This window comes from Rattus norvegicus, chromosome 3, assembly GCF_021556685.1.
Source record: "Rattus norvegicus strain SHRSP/BbbUtx chromosome 3, alternate assembly SHRSP_T2T, whole genome shotgun sequence".
Classification (NCBI taxonomy): Eukaryota; Metazoa; Chordata; class Mammalia; order Rodentia; family Muridae; genus Rattus; species Rattus norvegicus.
In genome coordinates this window covers 22151559-22171527 of record NC_141536.1, presented here as the reverse complement: position 1 = coordinate 22171527, position 19969 = coordinate 22151559, and the positions used below count along the sequence as shown (strand labels likewise).

At 40.2% G+C, this 19969-nt stretch overlaps 1 protein-coding gene and 1 long non-coding RNA gene across 12 annotated transcripts in view; one reads left to right on the top strand and one right to left on the bottom strand.

Moving 5' to 3' along the window:
* The window catches only part of LOC134486089 (uncharacterized), a 91556-nt gene that overhangs the window by 29110 nt on the left and 42477 nt on the right, over positions 1–19969 (bottom strand). The window lies entirely within an intron of this gene.
* The window catches only part of Scai (suppressor of cancer cell invasion), a 111964-nt gene that overhangs the window by 50133 nt on the left and 41862 nt on the right, over positions 1–19969 (top strand). For all 9 annotated transcript variants that reach the window (XR_015683420.1, XR_015683421.1, XR_015683422.1 and 6 more), the window contains 4 exon segments: positions 2849–2980; positions 14732–14827; positions 15578–15664; positions 17457–17555. Coding sequence is in view for 5 of the 9 variants with exons in the window: in NM_001399633.1 (NP_001386562.1) it covers positions 2849–2980; positions 14732–14827; positions 15578–15664; positions 17457–17555 (414 nt within the window). In the remaining 4 variants the exon portion in view is untranslated.

Below are 19969 nucleotides of genomic sequence, written 5' to 3'. Positions count from 1 at the left end.
TGCTGTAAGTTTTGTGTTTGGTTTATCCTTACTCTGTTTCCCAATCCTTTCCTCGCTTGCCCTTTGCTGTTCTTCTCCAGTGTAATTTGTAACATGTATTTCAGGATAGAACAGCTCTCCCTAACATCAATTTGTCTACATCCAAAACTGTACTTTTCATTATTGGTCAGCCCAGGCTGTGTGTGATGCTGCATGACTGTCATCCCAGTCCTTGTGTGGCTGAGAGACAGGAAGATAATGAGTTTGACACCTGCCTGGGCCTTGAATTAAGATCCTATTCCAAAAATTCTCAAACCACCCAAACAATCAGTGCAGACTGTTGTAAATTTTATCCTTATTTATTTCTTTCCTTCCCCTCCCTTTTTTTTTTTTCTTTTGAGATAGGTATAGCTGGTTTTGCTGCTTTGTGGGTTCTTCTTTCTTCCACCTTTCTCTACTCCTTTTCTTCCACCCTTTCAACTCCCTACCACCTGATAAGAGAGAAAAAAGGATAAAGGGGAAAGGAAAGAGATCCAGAATAAAGTCAGGGGCAGGAAAATGGATGGCATCATTAAACTACTTCCTGCTAATTAGGAGATTGGTTTCTTTGGGGCAGATTTGATCCTCAACATCAGGATATCTAAGTTTTTCTTGTTTCTTCTTTGTGCATGACTTCTTAAAGATTTATTTGTTTTATTTATAAGTACACTGTAGCTGTCTTCAGACACACCAGAGAGGGCATCAGATCCCATTACAGATGGTTGTGAGTCACCATGTGGTTGCTGGGAATTGAACTCAAGACCTCTGGAAGAGCAGTGCTCTTAACTGATGACCCATCTCTCCAACCCCTAGGCATGACTTAACATACCTCAACCAACAACCCACCCCACTTCTTGGGGCCCTAGCATTTATCTACTCTTTAAAAGTCCCCAGAATTGCAGATGTCACACACTCTCAGAAACTCTCTGCAGCTGGCAGAATCACACCTCTACTAGAGCACGAGGCAAATCATAGTCAGCTGCTACAGACAGCCTCAAACAGCCCATATTCTACATCTGGGATTAAAATGAAAACATATTCTTATAATATTTCTATGTGTTTTTTTAAACCAAAATAACAAAATTGTCACTATAGACAGGCTCTTACTATGTAATGTAACCCCGTCTGGTCTGGAACTCACTGTGTAGACTAAGCTGGCTTCAAATTCATAAAGATCCACTCTCATTTCTCATATAGCAGTTTTTATTATTATGTCCTGTTTCATATATTTCATGATTAATTTTCTCTCCAGAGTACTATAGCGTTACTTTTCCTTTTGAAATTAATGTGTGTTTTATGATGAAGCCAACTCACTATGAGTCTTCCATATAATCTTAAGTGTTGCTTCACAGCTTCGCATTTCTTTCTTTTCTATGGTTTTTCCAAATGGTTTCTCTATGCAGTCCTGATGTCCTGGTACTCCCCCTGTAGACCAGGTTGGCCTCAAATTCTGAGATCCACCTTTGCCTCTGCCTCCCAAGGGCTGGAACAATGGCATGCACCACCAGGACCAGCAACAGCTTCCTATTTCATTTGCATTAGAACCTGTGGTTATCCTGGTTTGGATGCTGAAATTACCCATTTTGCCAATAGAATTTTTCCTTCAGGCTGTCCTCTAGGCATGTTTACACTTTTCTGAGCATTTTCGAATAAGATTTTCCAGATCATCATGTACTTTCTAGGCCTCATTGCTTTAATTAGCCAGTTGCAGTTCTCCAAGGATCTCAGGCTTCCCCCTCCCTCACAGCAGTTGTTCCTCATGCATGCTCTGCTCCAGCATTCCCTAAGAGCTGCCCCCTTTTACATTGCACATGCATGCAAGCCTCGATGTGCACCTAGTAGACTGAAGTAACTAGGAAAGAGAAGCCATTTCTCTACTTCTTAAGTTTTATTTCAACAGCTCTCTATCTCTCTGTTTCTGTCTCTCCCTATAGTCTCAGTAAATACCTCTATGTGTGAGAAATTTCTTTATACTTGTTAGCTTACCTTTTTTAGAGTGTGGTGTGTACACATGTGCTGTGTGTGTGGGGTGTGTGTGTGTGTGTGTGTGTGTGTGTGTGTGTGTGGTTCATTTGTGTGCTGGAACATATTGTGTGGTGAGTGACATTTCTCCATTGCTGTCCACCTTGATTTTTTGAGTCACTCACTGGAACTCAGAGCTTGCTAACTCAGCTAGACTGGCTGGCCTGCCATCCCTAGGGGTCTGTCTGTCTCTTACTCCTCATCTTTGGGATTATTATTAAGTATGTACCACCGTACCCAGCTTTTTGTGTGGGTACTGGGATCATGCTCAGGTCCTCGTGCTTTTGTGGCAGGCACTTTACCTGCTGGGATATTGCCTCAGTCTGTACCTTCACCTTAGGTGGAAATGCAAGTCAGCCAGAGGAGGAATGAGTACAGGGATTTGTGGTCTGTGAAATACTTCCCTGGCTTATTCTTTGGACTCAAGGTTTTAATTGTTATAATAATAAAATATGGGGAAGATGTTAAGAATTATTTTCTAGGATGAATTTACAGAATCAAAATAGGCAAATGGGTAAAAGGCTCAATATTCAGATTATGAGTCAGACCAAATGCCTGCAACAGAATAGGAATCCAAATTATAGTCAGATAAAGAATGATAAAAGTGGCTTTGGTTATGTTTCCACAATTCTCACTATCGGTGTGAGATCATTTATTTTCCAACTCTATCTTATATATTTTGATTATTTGAGTAATCAAAAGAATTCTATATTTGCCTTGGGGGGAAAATGCCATCATATAATGTAACTAAGATCTGCCTCAACCCTCTGTTCATCAACTGAGTAAATGAGTATATATTTTTTTACAGGACTGAATTTACTCTTAAAGAAACCATGTCCTCTGGAGGTGCTGAAGATGATATCCCACAGGGAGAGAGGAAGACAGTTACAGATTTCTGTTATCTTTTGGATAAATCCAAGCAACTGTTTAATGGCTTAAGGTTAGTAGTTAAACTTTTCTCTAGTTATGTATTTGCCCTGGATGATTTTTGGTAGGTTTCTGAAAGTTATCCATATAATCATATAACATAAATATTTTATATATACACATATGAGCATATGTGTGTGTGTGTGTGTGTATAGAGAGAGAGATAGATGGAATAGATAGATAGATAGATAGATAGATAGATAGATAGATAGATAGATAGATAGATAGATAGATGTATTAGAAATAATTGTTGCTGTAATTTCAGTACTAAGGAGGCTAAAAGTATGAGAATCACAGTAAGTCAGAGCTATAGAATGCCCAAATCAGCCTGGCTAAAGTAAGATCCACCTCAAAAACAAGACAAAGAACAAGTAGAAGCAATTGTAGACTTTTTCTTTGACAGAGAAGAGAATAGTTTTATTATTTAATGGTTGCTTATTCTTCCGTACCTGTACATACAAACTGTCTTCTTATCATCCTCATCATTATTTTAAAATGTATTGGGTACTTTGCATGTTTGTCTATACACCATTTGCATGTCTGATGCCACCAGAAGAGGACATCAGATCCTCTGGAATGAAAGTGACAAATAGTTGTGAGCTGCCATGTAAGCTGGCAATTGAGCTTGAGTCCCCTAGTAGAGCATCAACCACTGAGCCATCTCTCCAGCCCCTAGAAGTTCTCTTTTAAACATGAATTTTTAAAAGATTTTAGTAGGGTGGGCTAAGAAAATAGTTTAGTTGGTGAAGCATTTGCCTTGGCAGCTGAAAGTCCAGGAGGTGGAACCCTGAGAGTGACAGTACACTTGTTACCTTGCTTGAGAACGTGGAGACAGGAAGAACCCTGGGGTTTCATGGCCATCCAGTTTGACCAACTTGGTGGAATTTATGAGATCCTGTCACAACAAACAATGTGGATAGCTCCTAAGTGGCAGTGTTAAAGGCTGACCTAGCCATACCTGCACTCATGTGAGCTCACACACAGAGACTACACAGGAGAGATGTTAATGAAAAGGTGTGATTAAATCACAGATAAAAAAATTGTAAAAGATTTAAGATTAGAAGTTTTTTTAATTCTGTGTGCTCTCAGAGTCTAAGAAACTGGATGCTCAGGACCTAGAGTTCCAGACAGTTGGGTGGGTCCCCAGGAGATAAAGTTACAGCCGTGAGCGCCTGGTAGGAGTGCTGCAGAGGAGTGCTGGGACCTCTGTGAGAGCAGTGCCTTTTCACTGCGGAGCCATCTCTGTAGCCTCATAGGACTTCTTCAGAAAGATTTTTTTTAATCTATTGATGTTTGTTTCTGTTTGTGAGTATACTATGTAGTATACAATGCCATTGGAAAGGATGGCAGATCCTCTGGAGCTGGGAGTTATGGGAGATTGTACATCATCATGTGTGCTAGGAACTGAACTTGAATTCTCTTCAACAGCAGCAAGTGCTCTCATACCAGATGAGCCATCTTGTCAGTCCCTGCATAATGTTTTATTTTGTTTTTAAGGAAAAGAAATGTGTTAAATGAATTTTCTGAGACAGGTATGGTGATATATAAACTGTGCTAGTTAATTTTGGCAACTTGACTCAAGTTACTGTCATCTGAGAAGAGGGAATTTCAATTGAAAAAGATGTTTCCACTTTTAATAAATATGTGAACACTTTATTAATTAATAAATATTGTGGGAGAGCGTGCCCACCAGGGCCTGGCCACCCTGGGCAGTTGGGCAGAACTGTATAGGAAAGCAGCTGTGTGAGCCGTGAGGAGCAAGACAGTGATCAGCACTCCTCCATGGCCTTGCTTCAGTGCCTGCCCTGACTTCCCTTCATAATGGACTGTGATTGGCAAGTGTAAGCCAAGGAAACCCCTTTTGTGCTCAGGCTGCTCTAGGATATGATGTTTCCTCACAGCAACAGAAATCAGTGCCTGTAATCTGGCTGCTCAGAAGGCAGAGTGGGAAAATCTCCTGAGTAATGGCTGGACTAGCTTGGACAACAGTTAAGACTTCCTTTAAAAAATGTTTAATTTTCATATTACCTAAAATAGTGTGGCCTGTGTGTTTGTATGTGCTTTCTGTGTTTATGAAAACATAACTTCATTATTCAATATAGGACCTTAGTTGGAAAAGTCTTAGAAATTTAGTACTGTATGAGTTCAGTGTTTTCCTTGGGGTTCACAAGGTGGCAGGGGGAGGACTGTACCTTCTCAGTGCTATTCACTTTGGCTTTTTTGAATTACTAAATGAAAAACTTTGAAGTGTTGATGTTTTGTTTTGGCTTGGTTTGGTTTCGATCATTCTTTTGTAAAGTGTAAGCTTTCTTTTGGGATAACCAAGAGGAAGTTATTTTTCATTGTTCTCTTCTATCACTTTTATGTGGGTTCTAGGGATCAAACTCAGATTCCCAGGTTTGTATGGCAAGCACTTTTACCCACTGAGGCATCTTGCTGTCTTTAAGAAGAGTTTTGATTGTCTCCTTTCTATATTTGTGTTGGTTTAAATGGAAAACAAAATCACAATGCTTACAGAGCACATGAAATCCACTGGTAGTCTGACCCAGTGCCCAGCAAGTGGCATCGAGGTGCTCCTGATGGAGTTGGCCTCCCCTAGATGTTCCTTCCACTCATGTGTGTTGATCATCTTTGCTAGGTTTCTTTGTGTTGCTCTTTCTTCAGTTGGTGAAGAGAGCTTTTGTGTTTCTCTGAGGGGAGGGGTATGAGGATGGCACAGTGCTGTGCTGGAAATGCATCCCAGTCCTCCATGCATAGTAGTTATTCGCTGTGCCACTGAACCATAACCCCAGCTGCAGTGTGGTTTTAAATTTAAATTAAAGATTTTTAAGCCCTGGAACCTCTCCCAAGTCTTAGACCAAGTAAAAATAAAGCTTTTGGTAACAGAAAAAAAAGATTTTTAAATAATTTATTTTTAAATTCTATATATATGTGTGTGTGTTTGTGAATGCAAGTTCAGATGGAAATGCTGGGTTCCCCTGGACCTGGAGTGACAGGCATGTGTGGGCCCCCCAGTGTGGGCACTAGGAAATGAGGGCAAGTCCTCTACAAGAGCATAGCATGCTCCTAAGTGCTCAGCCCAAGTATGTTTTTTTTCAAAAAACAAAACAAAAATATTCATGTGACTTGAACTCAGAATAAAGATACAGAATGTGGGGTCTCAGAAACTCCCTAGTCCCTGTGTTATGGGAGTTTTCAATCCTTTAGAAGCAGAGTACCTGTCAGTGCATGAAAGGATTCAAAGTTTTCTGTATAATATTTCATTTGAGGCCTGTATGGCAAATCTTAAGGAGTTCTATCTTTCCATCATATATTAGGATTCACTGAGTTATCAGAGCCTTTTGTTTCTCCAGCTATAATTAGAAATTTCCTGTTTGGTGAAGTGAATGGTGATTTGCTTATGAGAGTGCTTGTGTGTAGTTACAGTAGTCATGAAGTGAGAATAGTATTTTTTAAAAGATTTGAATATGTTCAAAACCTCAAGTGCTTTCTGGGTTCGGGTTGCCATGGCAGTTAAACCTGAAAGTTAGAATGTAATACTTGGTAGGATTATCCCAGCAACAGTTTTAGACCTAGGTTTGAGAAGCAGCTATGTCTGTCTCCATGTGATATCACGCTATCACGCTATCCTGGAAAAGTGGAGGCCTGCGTCCCTTCCCTAGCTGTCTCACTCTAGAGGAGTAAACATATACAGCTGAAACATACCTACCAAAGGGAACATAGTTGCAGAAATTAAATAAATGTACTCCTAATGCTTGCAAGGGGAGGAACTTTCACTATAGGTTTGTCTTTGTGATGTCCTTGTTATAGGAGGGAGTGAGGGAGGAAGGGGAGAGAGACAGAGAGAAAGAGAGAGAGAGAGAGAGAGAGAGAGAGAGAGAGAGAGAGAGAGAGAGAGAGAGAGAAATGAGAAATAGTTTGTTCCTGTTGTTCCCTCCCTCTTCCTTTTCTCTGTCCTCTTTCTTCTTTCCTTCCTTCTTTCCTTCCCTTTCTTTTCCTGTTTTCTTTTTTTCTTTTCAAGACAGGGTTTTTCTATGTAGTCCTGGCTATCCTGGAACTCATTCTGTAGACCAGGCTGCCTTGAACTCAGAGATCCACCGCCAAACTCCTCTTTCTTAATATTCTCCCAGAGGCCAGTTCTGCAAACTAATACATATTACAGAAATAGTACCAACTGTGCATGTGTGTGCTCCATGCTTTCATGTGACTTACTACTTAACAGACTCAAGTATGCATTTGGCATAGACAGGCACTGAATTGGGTGTCTTGGGTTCATGGTTTAGAAGAGCATTGACAAAGAAATTTAATGTGAGCTGGGCATAGGCAAAGATGTAATCTCAGCACCTGGGAGGCAGAGGCAGGAGAGATCACCACAAATTCCAAGTTAACCAGGGTCATACAAAAAGACTGGCTGGTGATGGTGGTGGTGGTGGTGGTGGTGGTGGTGGTGGTGGTGGTGGTGGTGGTGGTGTGGTGAGGTTGTTGTTGTTGTTGATGATGATGATGATGATGATGCTGCTGCTGCTGCTGCTGCTGATGATGATGATGATGATGATGATGATGGAGCTAATAAGAAAATGTGAGCTTCAAATATAATTGTATATTCCAACTACCTTTTTTAAAGTAAAAAGAAAATTAATAAATGTGTTGTTTGGTTCAGTGCGTCAGTAGTTCTGTTGTAGCATATTATCTGTGTAGAACTTACCAAGACATTTGTATTCCTTTTCATATCAAGTCCTTGGGTGCAGTGACTGTCTTACACTGGCTTGCATCTCAGCTCAGATTAGACTAGAAATTCTCATTTCTAGGACTTCGGTGTGGCATTGTAGCTTGTGCCTCAGGCCAAACTGTACCCAGTTTAGGCTTCAGTTCTCACAGTGGCCCACGATGCTCCCTCATTAATTGGTATTGGTTGTTCCTGGACCACATCTTTGATGGTCCATCATGTGTCTCCTTTTGGTTTCTCACATCCCCTCTATAGATACTGACAGCATACAAGGCATTGGCCTGCTGCTAGTTTGTCACCAACACCTGCATTTTGGAAGTTGTCAGGGGTTTTGTTTGTTTGTTTGTTTGTTTGTTTTGAGAGCTGCCAGAACAAAGTATAGTAGGCTGGATGCTTACTTAGTGGATATGTATTATCTCCTAATTCTAGAGGCTGCAAGTTCAAGCTTGAGACGTTTGCAGGTTTAAAATTCAGACAGATCTTCTATCTTAACGTGTCCAGCTGAGTAAAGAGCAAGGGCTTCTGTTTGGTTTGGTTTGGTTTGGTTTGGTTTGGTTTGGTTTGGTTTGGTTTGGTTTGGTTTTTCAAGACAAAATTTCTCTGTGTGGCCCTGGCTGCCCTGGAACTCCCTCTGGAAACCAGGCTGGACTTGAATTCAGAGATCCACTGGCCTCTGCCTCCCAAGTTCTGGAATTAAAGGCGTGCACCACCACTGCCTAAAATACCTTTTTAAAAAGCTCCCTCTGGTTCAAGAACAAAATGTTATGATTCTATGATAATGTAAGAAAATCTAGGGTTGTGAATATAGATCACTGGTAGACTATTTGCCTAGTATATGCAATGCCTATATTTAATCTCAGTACTAAGAGGATAAAAGAAATCTAGATCGTTATCTTAAATGCTAAAAAAAGAGAATATTGAATTAGGAGTTAGAAGGTGGTTGAATTTGAGTCCTAATGTACTGGCCACAATTCCCAAGCAACTTTACACACACACACACACACACACACACACACACACACACAGGAATTTGAGTCCTAGTGTACTGGGACTCAAATTCCCAAGCAACTTTACACATGTACACGTATGCTCATACTATAGAGACACTAAGCATTTAAAGTAAATGAGAAGCCAGTGAAAGATGTTGTAAAAACAGAAGAGTTGTAAGCGGTCAGGAATTAAGGAACAGTGTTATACCACTCAGGACTGGTATGAGGAGGGATGAAGATTAGGCATTAGTGATCATAGCTCATTCAAGTAAGTGAAAAAGGGTACATGTATAGTGTCTTAGTTAGGTTTCCATTGCTGTGACCAGACACCATGACCAAGGCAACTCTTATAAGGACATTTAATTGGGGCTGGCTTACAGAGGTTCATCATCAAGTTAATCATCAAGGTGGGAACATGGCAGTGTCCAGGCAAGCATGGTACGGAAGAGCTAAGAATTCTATATCTTCATCTGAAGGCTGCTAGGAAAAGACTAGCTTTCACACGGTTAGGAAGAGGGTCTCATTGTCCACACCCACAGTGACACACTTCCTCCAAGAAGGCCACACTTCTTAATAGTGCCACCCCCTGGGCCAAGCATATTCAAACCACGACATATAGAAACTTGGAACTTGCAGAGTTTTGACAACTTAGCTTCACACTGACTACACCTGCGAAGTGTGAGTTAGTCATCTCGTCTATGTCTTCCTAGCCTCCTCCTGATAGATACCCGCTAGCAGTGCTGAGGGTTTAAGGAAAGGTAGGTGTCACACCAGTGCATTACTCTGAAACATCAGAAAAAGAATGAGCAGCTAGCTTACAGCACCAGTGCCTTTACAAAATGAAATGCAAGGTCATTTACCTTACGGGATAATTCACAGAGTCACATTTAACTTGATTCCATGAGTTATTAATTTCCTATCTCTGTTGACATCAATAATAATCGATGATGCATTTAGAATCAAGCTTTGAACATCAAAACAATCATCCACCATGATAAAGTAGGCTTCATCCCAGGCATGCAGGGATGGTTTAATATACGGAAAACCATCAACGTGATCCATTATATAAACAAACTGAAAGAACAAAACCACATGATCATTTCATTAGATGCTGAGAAAGCATTTGACAAAATTCAACACCCCTTCATGATAAAAGTCCTGGAAAGAATTGAAATTCAAGGCCCATACCTAAACATAGTAAAAGCCATATACAGCAAACCAGTTGCTAACATTAAACTAAATGGAGAGAAACTTTGAAGCAGTTCCACTAAAATCAGGGACTAGACAAGACTGCCTCTCTCCCTACTTATTCAATATAGTTCTTGAAGTTCTAGCCAGAGCAATCAGACAACAAAAGGAGGTCAAGGGGATACAGATCGGAAAAGAAGAAGTCAAAATATCACTATTTGCAGATGATATGATAGTATATTTAAGTGATCCCAAAAGTTCCACCAGAGAACTACTAAAGTTGATAAACAACTTCAGCAAAGTGGCTGGGTATAAAATTAACTCAAATAAATCAGTAGCCTTCCTCTACACAAAAGAGAAACAAGCCGAGAAAGAAATTAGGGAAATGACACCCTTCATTATAGACCCAAATAATATAAAGTGTGTAACTTTAACCAAGCAAGTAAAAGATCTGTACAATAAGAACTTCAAGACTCTGAAGAAAGAAATTGAAGAAGACCTCAGAAGATGGAAAGATCTCCCATGCTCATGGATTGGCAGGATTAATATAGTAAAACTGGCCATTCTACCAAAAGCGATCTATAGATTCAATGCAATCCCCATCAAAATACCAATCCAATTCTTCAAAGAGTTAGACAGAACAATTTGCAAATTCATCTGGAATAACAAAAAACTCAAGATAGCTAAAACTATCCTCAACAATAAAAGGACTTCAGGAGGAATCACTATCCCTGAACTCAAACAATATTACAGAGCAATAGTGATAAAAACTGCATGGTATTGGTACAGAGACAGACAGATAGACCAGTGGAACAGAATTGAAGACCCAGAAATGAACCCACACACCTATGGGCACTTGATTTTTGACAAAGAAGCCAAAACCATCAAATGGAAAAAAGATAGCATTTTCAGCAAATGATGCTGGTTCAACTGGAGGTCAGCATGTAGAAGAATGCAGATCGATCTATTCTTATCACCCTATACAAAGCTTAAGTCCAAGTGGATCAAGGACCTCCAAATCAAACCACATACACTCAAACTAATAGAAGAAAAACTAGGGAAGCATCTGGAACACATGGGCACTGGAAAAAATTTCCTGAACAAAACACCAATGGCTTATGCTCTAAGATCAAGAATCGACAAATGGGATCTCATAAAACTGCAAAGCTTCTGTAAGGCAAAGGACACTGTGGTTAGGACAAAACGGCAACCAACAGATTGGGAAAAGATCTTTACCAATCCTACAACAGATAGAGGCCTTATATCCAAAATATACAAAGAACTCAAGAAGTTAGACCGCAGGGAAACAAATAACCCTATGAAAAATGGGGTTCAGAGCTAAACAAACAATTCACAGCTGAGGAATGCCGAATGGCTGAGAAACACCTAAAGAAATGTTCAACATCTTTAGTCATAAGGGAAATGCAAATCAAAACAACCCTGAGATTTCACCTCACACCAGTGAGAATGGCTAAGATCAAAAACTCAGGTGACAGCAGATGCTGGCGAGGATGTGGAGAAAGAGGAACACTCCTCCATTGTTGGTGGGATTGCAGACTGGTAAAACCATTCTGGAAATCAGTCTGGAGGTTCCTCAGAAAATTGGACATTGAACTGCCTGAGGATCCAGCTATACCTCTCTTGGGCATATACCCAAAAGATGCCCCAACATATAAAAAAGACACGTGCTCCACTATGTTCATAGCAGCCTTATTTATAATAGCCAGAAGCTGGAAAGAACCCAGATGCCCTTCAACAGAGGAATGGATACAGAAAATGTGGTACATCTACACAATGAAATATTACTCAGCTATCAAAAACAATGACTTTATGAAATTCGTAGGCAAATGGTTGGAACTGGAAAATATCATCCTGAGTGAGGTAACCCAATCACAGAAAAACACACATGGTATGCACTCATTGATAAGTGGCTATTAGCCCAAATGCTTGAATTACCCTAGATGCCTAGAACAAATGAAACTCAAGACAGATGATCAAAATGTGAATGCTTCACTCCTTCTTTAAAAGGGGAGCAAGAATACCCTTGGCAGGGAATAGAGAGGCAAAGATTAAAACAGAAACAGAAGGAACACCCATTCAGAGCCTGCCCCACATGTGGCCCATACATATATAGCCATCCAATTAGACAAGATGGATGAAGCAAAGAAGTGCAGGCCGACAGGAGCCGGATGTAGATCGTTCCTGAGAGACACAGCCAGAATACAGCAAATACAGAGGCGAATGCCAGCAGCAAACCATTGAACTGAGAACGGGACCCCCGTTGAAGGAATCAGAGAAAGAACTCGAAGAGCTTGAAGGAGCTCGAGACCCCTTATGAACAACAATGCCAAGCAACCAGAGCTTCCAGGGACTAAGCCACTACCTAAGGACTATACATGGACTGACCCTGGACTCTGACCTCATAGGTAGCAATGAATATTCTAGTAAGATCACCAGTGGAAGGGGAAGCCCTTGGTCCTGCTAAGACTGAACCCCCAGTGAACGTGATTGTTGGGGCGAGGGCGGCAATGGGGGGAGGGTGGGGAGGGGAACACCCATAAAGAAGGGGAGGGGGAGGGGTTAGGGGGATGTTTGCCCGGAAACCGGGAAAGGGAATAACACATGAAATGTAAATAAGAAACACTCAAGTTAATAAAAAAAAAATTAAAAAAAAAGAATCAAGCTTTGAATATTAAAAGAATTTGTCTAAGACTAACTTTCAAATACATTATTCAATTTTAGATTCTAAGCACTTATAGTGATTTGAATGTTAGCTCTAGGACATTTGTCATTAGGGGAAAGGTGATATATTAAGAAATTTAACCTTGTTTTGCAAAAGAAATGGTTTAATAGTTGAATGCTTTTTTTTTTTTTTTCTGTTTATGGGGGAATAGGTAGTGCATATAAGCCATGTCATTTATGAGAAGGTCAAAGGACAACTTTTGGGAATTGGTCCTCTTCTACCCTATGGATCTTGCGGATCAAACACAGGTCATCAGCCTTGGCAACAGGCTCCTTTGCTAATCCATCTTGCCAACCGTGGAGTGGCTGATTCTATAGACTGGAATGATAAATGCTCTGAATTCTTTTGAAGAAATTAATATTAAAAATATATAGCTAACATTTTTCATTGATCTAAATGTGAGAAATGTTTGTGTGTGTCATTTATTAACAAGTCTTATTTAGTGATTTTCTTAGTGATACTAGAACACTAGTCGCTTCTATTTCAGTTATTAATTTTATTCTGATAACCCCCACATTGGGCACAAAACATTCATCTTTAAAACACTGTTTTGTATAACAAAGAAAATGGAAGTATAACTTTTATCATCATCATCATCATCATCATCATCCTGTATGTCTGTGACATACGTGTTAATGCACATGCAGTGGAGCTCATGTGGAAGTCAGAAAACAGCCTTGTGGAGTCTGTTCTCTTCCATCTTTACACAGGGTCTGGAAGTTGAACTCAGGCTTAAACTTTAACCACTGAGCTGGCTCACCAACCCTCAACTTCTTTATTTATTCAACAAAACAAATATTACAAAAAATAACACTGTTTAAAAGCATTAAATGGTGAGCTATGAGGTTATTTGGTTGTTGGCGTTTGTTTTCTTTATTTCATCTTATACTTTTTTTAATGAGGATGAATCATCAGAAACATAGATATGATTTTTTCATTGTGTGTGTGTTCAGAGAGGGATGTTTTTTAGTTACATAGACAAGAACTTCCTATGTGTAGCTTAGAATGTCCTCAAACTCAGGATCCCCCTGCTTAGATCTTACAGATCTTAGATTACATGTCTGCTGGAATGACAGACATGTAACACCATGCTTTTTATAGCTAAGTGTCTGAAATTAAATCTTTCAATCCTGAAATTCCTTGAATTTGTATCTTTTTTCCTATTTCAACTGCTTATAGACTGTCTATTCATTTATTTATTGGCAGAATTTACCCTTTTCTTATAGCATTTTGTTAAAGTCCAACCAACTGATAAAACCCAGAGCCACCTTCTTTGTGTAAACCCCCAAATTTGTCACACTGCCTGCATTCCAGATCACTGCAGACAGTTTTGCCATCCCATCAATGGCCTCATTTCCAATCCATAGTAATAGTTGCCTGTTCTTCAGGCCAGTGCTAGGGTCTTTCATGACAGTAACCTGCACTCAACACCAGTTGTTAACTAGCTTTTCTTACATACCACAGCTATATCAAATAATGCCTAATTTTCATGCCTTACAAAATGGAGATTTATTTCTAACTCCCAAGTTACCTGTAAGCTGTCTGCAGCCCTCTGAATCCATTTGGTATATCTTCTCTGTGTTACAGGCTATGGTCCATTTTAGATCAGATATTGAAGGGAAGATAGAATAACTTAAAATTATATGCATTGCCCTAAACAAGTTAATATGGTTAGGCCCAATGTTCATCCAGTATGTAGGGGAGTATTCGTTTATCTAAGGCAGGTATCACAGGTCATCAGGCTTAAGGACATGGTCTAAATATTTCAACCACACCCTCACTTCTAGTAATGGCTATATTCTCTAAAGCAGTGTTGCCAGATTACTGTAGTCTTAGCTGAATATAAATATTGGAAATAAATATTGGAATGAGTATATCACCTGCCAGTTAAGAAATGATCTGTCCTGTTGGGAGAGACTTGTTCAAAGGACACTAAGATGAACTGTAAATAGTATGAGACTGGGAAAATGTGTTCTGATCTCTAGAATTATTTTTCCTTCAAAAATTAGAACTTTGTTTAACAAAGAAGTCCTTTGTTAAGCACTTACTAAGGTAAGTACTTTAATTAACAACATCATTTCTGAAAATTTAAAGCCACCGCCCACTTTACTTTTACAGAGATTTGCCTCAGTATGGACAGAAGCAGTGGCAGTCCTACTTCGGAAGAACTTTTGATGTTTACACCAAACTCTGGAAATTCCAGCAGCAGCATCGGTAAAGAGTTTCATGGAAACTTTTTTTAAAGATTTTATTTCATGTATGAGAGTACACCATCACTATCTTCAGACACACCAGAAGAGGGCATCAGATCCCATTACAAAATATTGTGAACCACCATGTGGTTGCTGGGAATTGAGCTCAGGACCTTGGAAGAGCAGTCAGTGCTCTTAACTGCTGAGCCATCTCCCCAGCCCCCTAAATAATTTTTCAAGGCCAGTCGTGGCTACAAGAAATCCTGTCTCCAAAAAACAACTAAGGCTGAGATGACTCAATAGGTGAAGTACTTGTCATTCAAGTGTGAGACAGTAATCCCATCTAATCCTGTAATGACACAGGAAGCAAAGTAGAAGGAGCCCTGGCTAATGTGCAATGCACAGTGATGACCAAGAATGTGAGAGATGATAACTGACACCCAGGGCTGTCATCTGACTGCCATACTTGAGCTGTGATATACATACCCGCACTCACATAATCACATGCTCATGCACACTCATATACACAGGTTACATACATACATACATACATACATACATACATACATACATACATACAGTGACATAACACAAATCAGTCAATAGAGAAATATTTTAATGTAGTTGAATGGTTATAATAAAATCTTACAATCCATGATCTTTGCTAATGAGATGATATTTTATCATTGAATTTACAGATTTGATTCTTTTTGATATTTATTTTTTTTGTTTTATTGTTTTTTTTGGTTTTTTTTGTCTCCCATATAAACAGACAAGTCTTGGATAATCGGTATGGCTTGAAGCGGTGGCAAATAGGGGAAATCGCTTCCAAGATCGGGCAGCTGTATTACCACTATTAGTAAGTGAATTGCATGTGGAAAGAAGAAAGTGTTTCTTTGCTTAAAACAGAGCATATTGGAGGAAGGACAGTGAGTTATAGATGGAATTTTAGTTAGGCCAGATGGATCAAGATGGCATCATGAAATGGCCTTATATAATTTAAGCAGTGTTATTTATGTCAGCTGTTCTCTTTAGTAACTTCATTTGATCAGACCTGAGGAATTTGATTCTGTTTTTTATAAGCAGTGAATACTAAATAGATTTGCCATTCTTAGGACTTCTCGAGTCTTGATGGTGTATATAGACGTACAGCATATATGATATTCTTTAGACACTCATCCTAGTTGGCTGTGTTTGTGAGGTTGGCTAGATTAAGTGAGGTAAATTGACAGTTGTTTGCATCTTTAAAATAGTGCTATCTTTGTAGTCCCACCTTTCAAAGAGGAAAGAAGAGATCCATCTCCTTTACAAAGCTAAATCTCAGCACAGAGTAGCATCGATAGCAAAAAAACTTTATCCTTTTGTAATTTAAAAGGGAAGATAAGAAAAACCCACAAAGCCCTTGATTGTGGCATGGGCGTTTGATCCCAGCACTCAGAAGGCAGTCAGGGGGAATCTCTGTAAGTTCAAGGCCAGCCTGGTCTATATACAGAGTGAGTTCCAGGACAGTCAGGGCCACACAGAGAAGCCCTATCTCGAAAAACCAAAACAAACCAAACAAAAGGAAGGTCAGTTAGCATCTTTCCAGTGTGGGTATCCCTCACTGGAATGCCCACACTACAATTCCTCTTTTTGCTAGAGCGGGATTCTAAAAATCGTTTATTATAGTGCTGAGAATAAGTAATTTTTGGAGTACTCATCCCTAGAGAAGACATGTATACCATTCCTCCCAAGCTCAGAGAATGGTAATTATGGAAGTGCAGATAGAGAGAAGGGCTGAGAAGTACCATTTTCTTGGCAAGACATGGCCATCCTAATCATGAACTCTCAGCAACTACAAATGTCTGCATTGGGTCTCTACTAAAAAGGGATCATTAACAGCCTTGCCTTGATGGAAGAGGAGTCAGGGCAGCTCTACTGATAGATTCTGAGAAAGGTTATGTTTCTACAGTTGTGTACCCACTACTGACCTCTGTAGACTCCATACATAGTCCAATCCAATGGTTGCATAAATGGCCCTGGATAAACTAAATGAGACATACAACAAAACCATTTCATGAATCTGGGGACAGGAAGAAACAAGACTTGATAGGAATGGAAAGATGAGAGAGAGGAGAGAATAACCAGAAGGGTGGGTGGGGTGGGTAGGGGTGTGTGTGTGTGTGTGTGTGTGTGTGTGTGTGTGTGTGTGTGTGTGTGTGTTGTGAAGTTTGTCAAGGTATTAAATAAACTTTTTAAAGTAAATTAATTTTTCAAAGTCTCTTATTAACCTAGGCATATTAAACAGACTCCATAGCTCATTAGCATCCCCCAAAGAATAGTATACTTTAGTAAGGGGGGGGGGACACTAAAGAAATGGAACAGAGATCAAGTGAGAGTGGATTAGTGAGTCCTGAGAGCAGGTATACTGGAGTAGCATGCTGTGCCTTGTAGAATGAGTGAGTGATGTGTACTTTGGTTGGAACAGCAGGAAAGAACTGTACTGTTGCTGTTGCTACCAGACAATTGAAAGGTAACGTGATCAATACCTTGCTGACTCAAAGTTAAGGCAGTCATCCCCCTCCCCTGTGTAGCGGAGAGCAATCTAGAACAAGTGTTGCTCATGAGGATTACACCCAGTTTGTGTCATACTTAAAATTTTTTTCTTATAGTTTACGAACTTCTGAAACCAGTTATTTGAATGAGGCTTTCTCCTTCTACTCTGCAATCAGACAGAGGTCATACTACTCTCAAGTCAACAAAGAGGACAGGTATGTGTCAGCTTTGCTTTCAGAAATATGACAAGACAGTCAGCATTTTAGTTCATATGGAACTAAACTAAAAAAACATAATTTCCTTTTTCTTTTATTGTTAGGTGGTGTGTGTGTGTGTGTGTGTGTGCACGCGCGTGTCCATGTTCCCATGTGCAGATGTCACCGTGTACATGGAAAGGTCAGAGGACAACTTTTAGGAGTCATCGTCTACTTCAACTACATAGGTTCTGAGAATCCTATTCAGGCCATTAGGCAAGTGCCTTTATCCACTGAACCATCTTGTCATAGAGGGTGATTTCTTTATGATAGATATAGAAAGGACATCATAGGGAAGAAAGGACTGTAAAGCTAGACTCAACTAATGTCTTTGTCATCTCTAGCCCATGTAGTTGTCAAGAGAAAAGACTACTAGAATTCTTTGAATTTTTCTGATTTAAATCTACTACTATAAGATGTGGCAGCAAACACTCTTAGTTCCAGCAACCTAGGAGAGTGTCTCCTGAGAATGATGTTTCTTTCCTGGAGCTTATTCAACATGCCCTTCCCCTAAGGGAAGGGTCATACAGAAATAACAATAAAAGAATAAGTCAGTCACAGTTTCTTGTCCTAGCTTAGCAGTCCTGTTGCCCTCTGTACTTCCATAATTCCAAGGAGTCCTAGGGATTCCTGTAATACCAAATGTGTAGCCCCTTTGTTTACCAGAAAATATATGGGTTGGCCCCTAATGGTGAAGATTACCATAGACTCCTGGAGGTCCTGGTTCAAAAGAGCCTCCAGCTCTGATCCTCCATAGCTATGATTGGCTTGGGTTTTGGGGAGCCATCCCAAAACTGTCATGAACATTCATTTTTTTTCAGTAACCTATTTCATTGCAGTAAGAGCATTGGTCCTTTTATAAATGTCTCCTCTTTTAATCGTGGGGTGTATGGGCAGAGTTGAAAGTGGCCAGAGCCTATAGTGCAGCCATGGTTGCACATCCCATCTTTTTGAAAAGATCTTTGCTGTCTCTATCAAACATCTTCTGGGCTATTTGAAAATAATTATCTGCTCTTTTCTGCAAATCCATCCATCTTTTGTATCCTAAGTATGTCAGTGGCTGAGTAACAAAGGCAGGGTTAATCACCTTGAGATTTGCCAGGACTTCTTGGTATAGAAGGGTGTATAACTATAGGTGTTCAGGAGTCATTCCAGAAAAAAAGCTCAAAGTGATTCATTTATGGTCTGTTTTACGTCTGCTTACTTAGATAGGTTAGTGGGCTTTCGGGCTGCCCGCTTCATCCCTTCTAACAGAACCTGGTGGTATTTATTCCCTGAGTGACCTTCTACCTTTCTCTGGGTTGAAGTTTCATTGGAGTCTCTGTCTTAGCAGCTCACAGTCAATTGCCTTTGTCCTCTGGTCATCAGCCATTGAAGTTATTCTAGGAAATACTTCAGTAGCCTTCATAAAAATTTGTTTCCCTTCTTTGGTGTTAAAGAGGACATGGAGAATCTATTGACAGTCATCCCATGTGAGGAGATGATTGAAAAAAGTAGAATCTGTTAGAGAAATTAAGGAATCTGGGTTAGTGCTGAAAGGGGGATTCTTGTTCTTCCAGTTGAAGAGATCTGTAGTGGAAAGGGGGCCATACAGGTAGGATGCTCAGGAAATGGCTGTAGGGGAGCAAGGCTCAAAGCAGGTGCCACCTCATTACCAGAATTGGAGGAGGAGTCAAGAGGGCCATACGGGACCCTCTGATGGGTCTGGGGAGGGGAAAAGATGGGGAGGTAAGGAAAGAGCTGGGAGGTAAAAGATGAGGGGAGGTAGGGAAGAGACTCAGACAGAGGCAGAGGGAATCCTTGGTGGTAGGCACTGAGCTGGCAAAGGTAGAGGTTGAGGTGGGGAGAGGAACAGGGGTTAAAGATAGTTATATGAAAGAAGGAGGAATTCTTTTTCCTGTGAGTCCTGCAGAATAGTTTTCAGAGGGGACTTCTGGGTCTCTGCTACAGGCTCTTGAAAGGCCCATCTGCTGACATTCAGGACTTGACACCTTGCCCATTTCAAATCAAACAGATCTTCATCCAGGGTAGCGTGTTGGGAGTTGCTTTAGACAAGATATATCCATTCTATTCTGGTTGGCCAGGCATGCCAGGGGTGACACGTACAATTGTTCAAGCTATCTGAAAGTCAAAAGTGCCCTGGGAGGGCCAGTCAACCCTGAATGTGGGCCATTCAGTTTCACAGAACAGAGACTCTTGGTGATAGGCTAATATAATTCTCTGTGACTGTAGGGAGTAAACTTTGTTAATTTTTTTTTCTTTTTCTTTGTCCTTCTGCTTTTGGTTTTGATTTTTCAAGACAGGGTTTTTCTGTGTAGCCCTGTATGTACTGGACTTGGCCCCAAACTCACAGAGATCTTCCTGCCTCTCCCTCT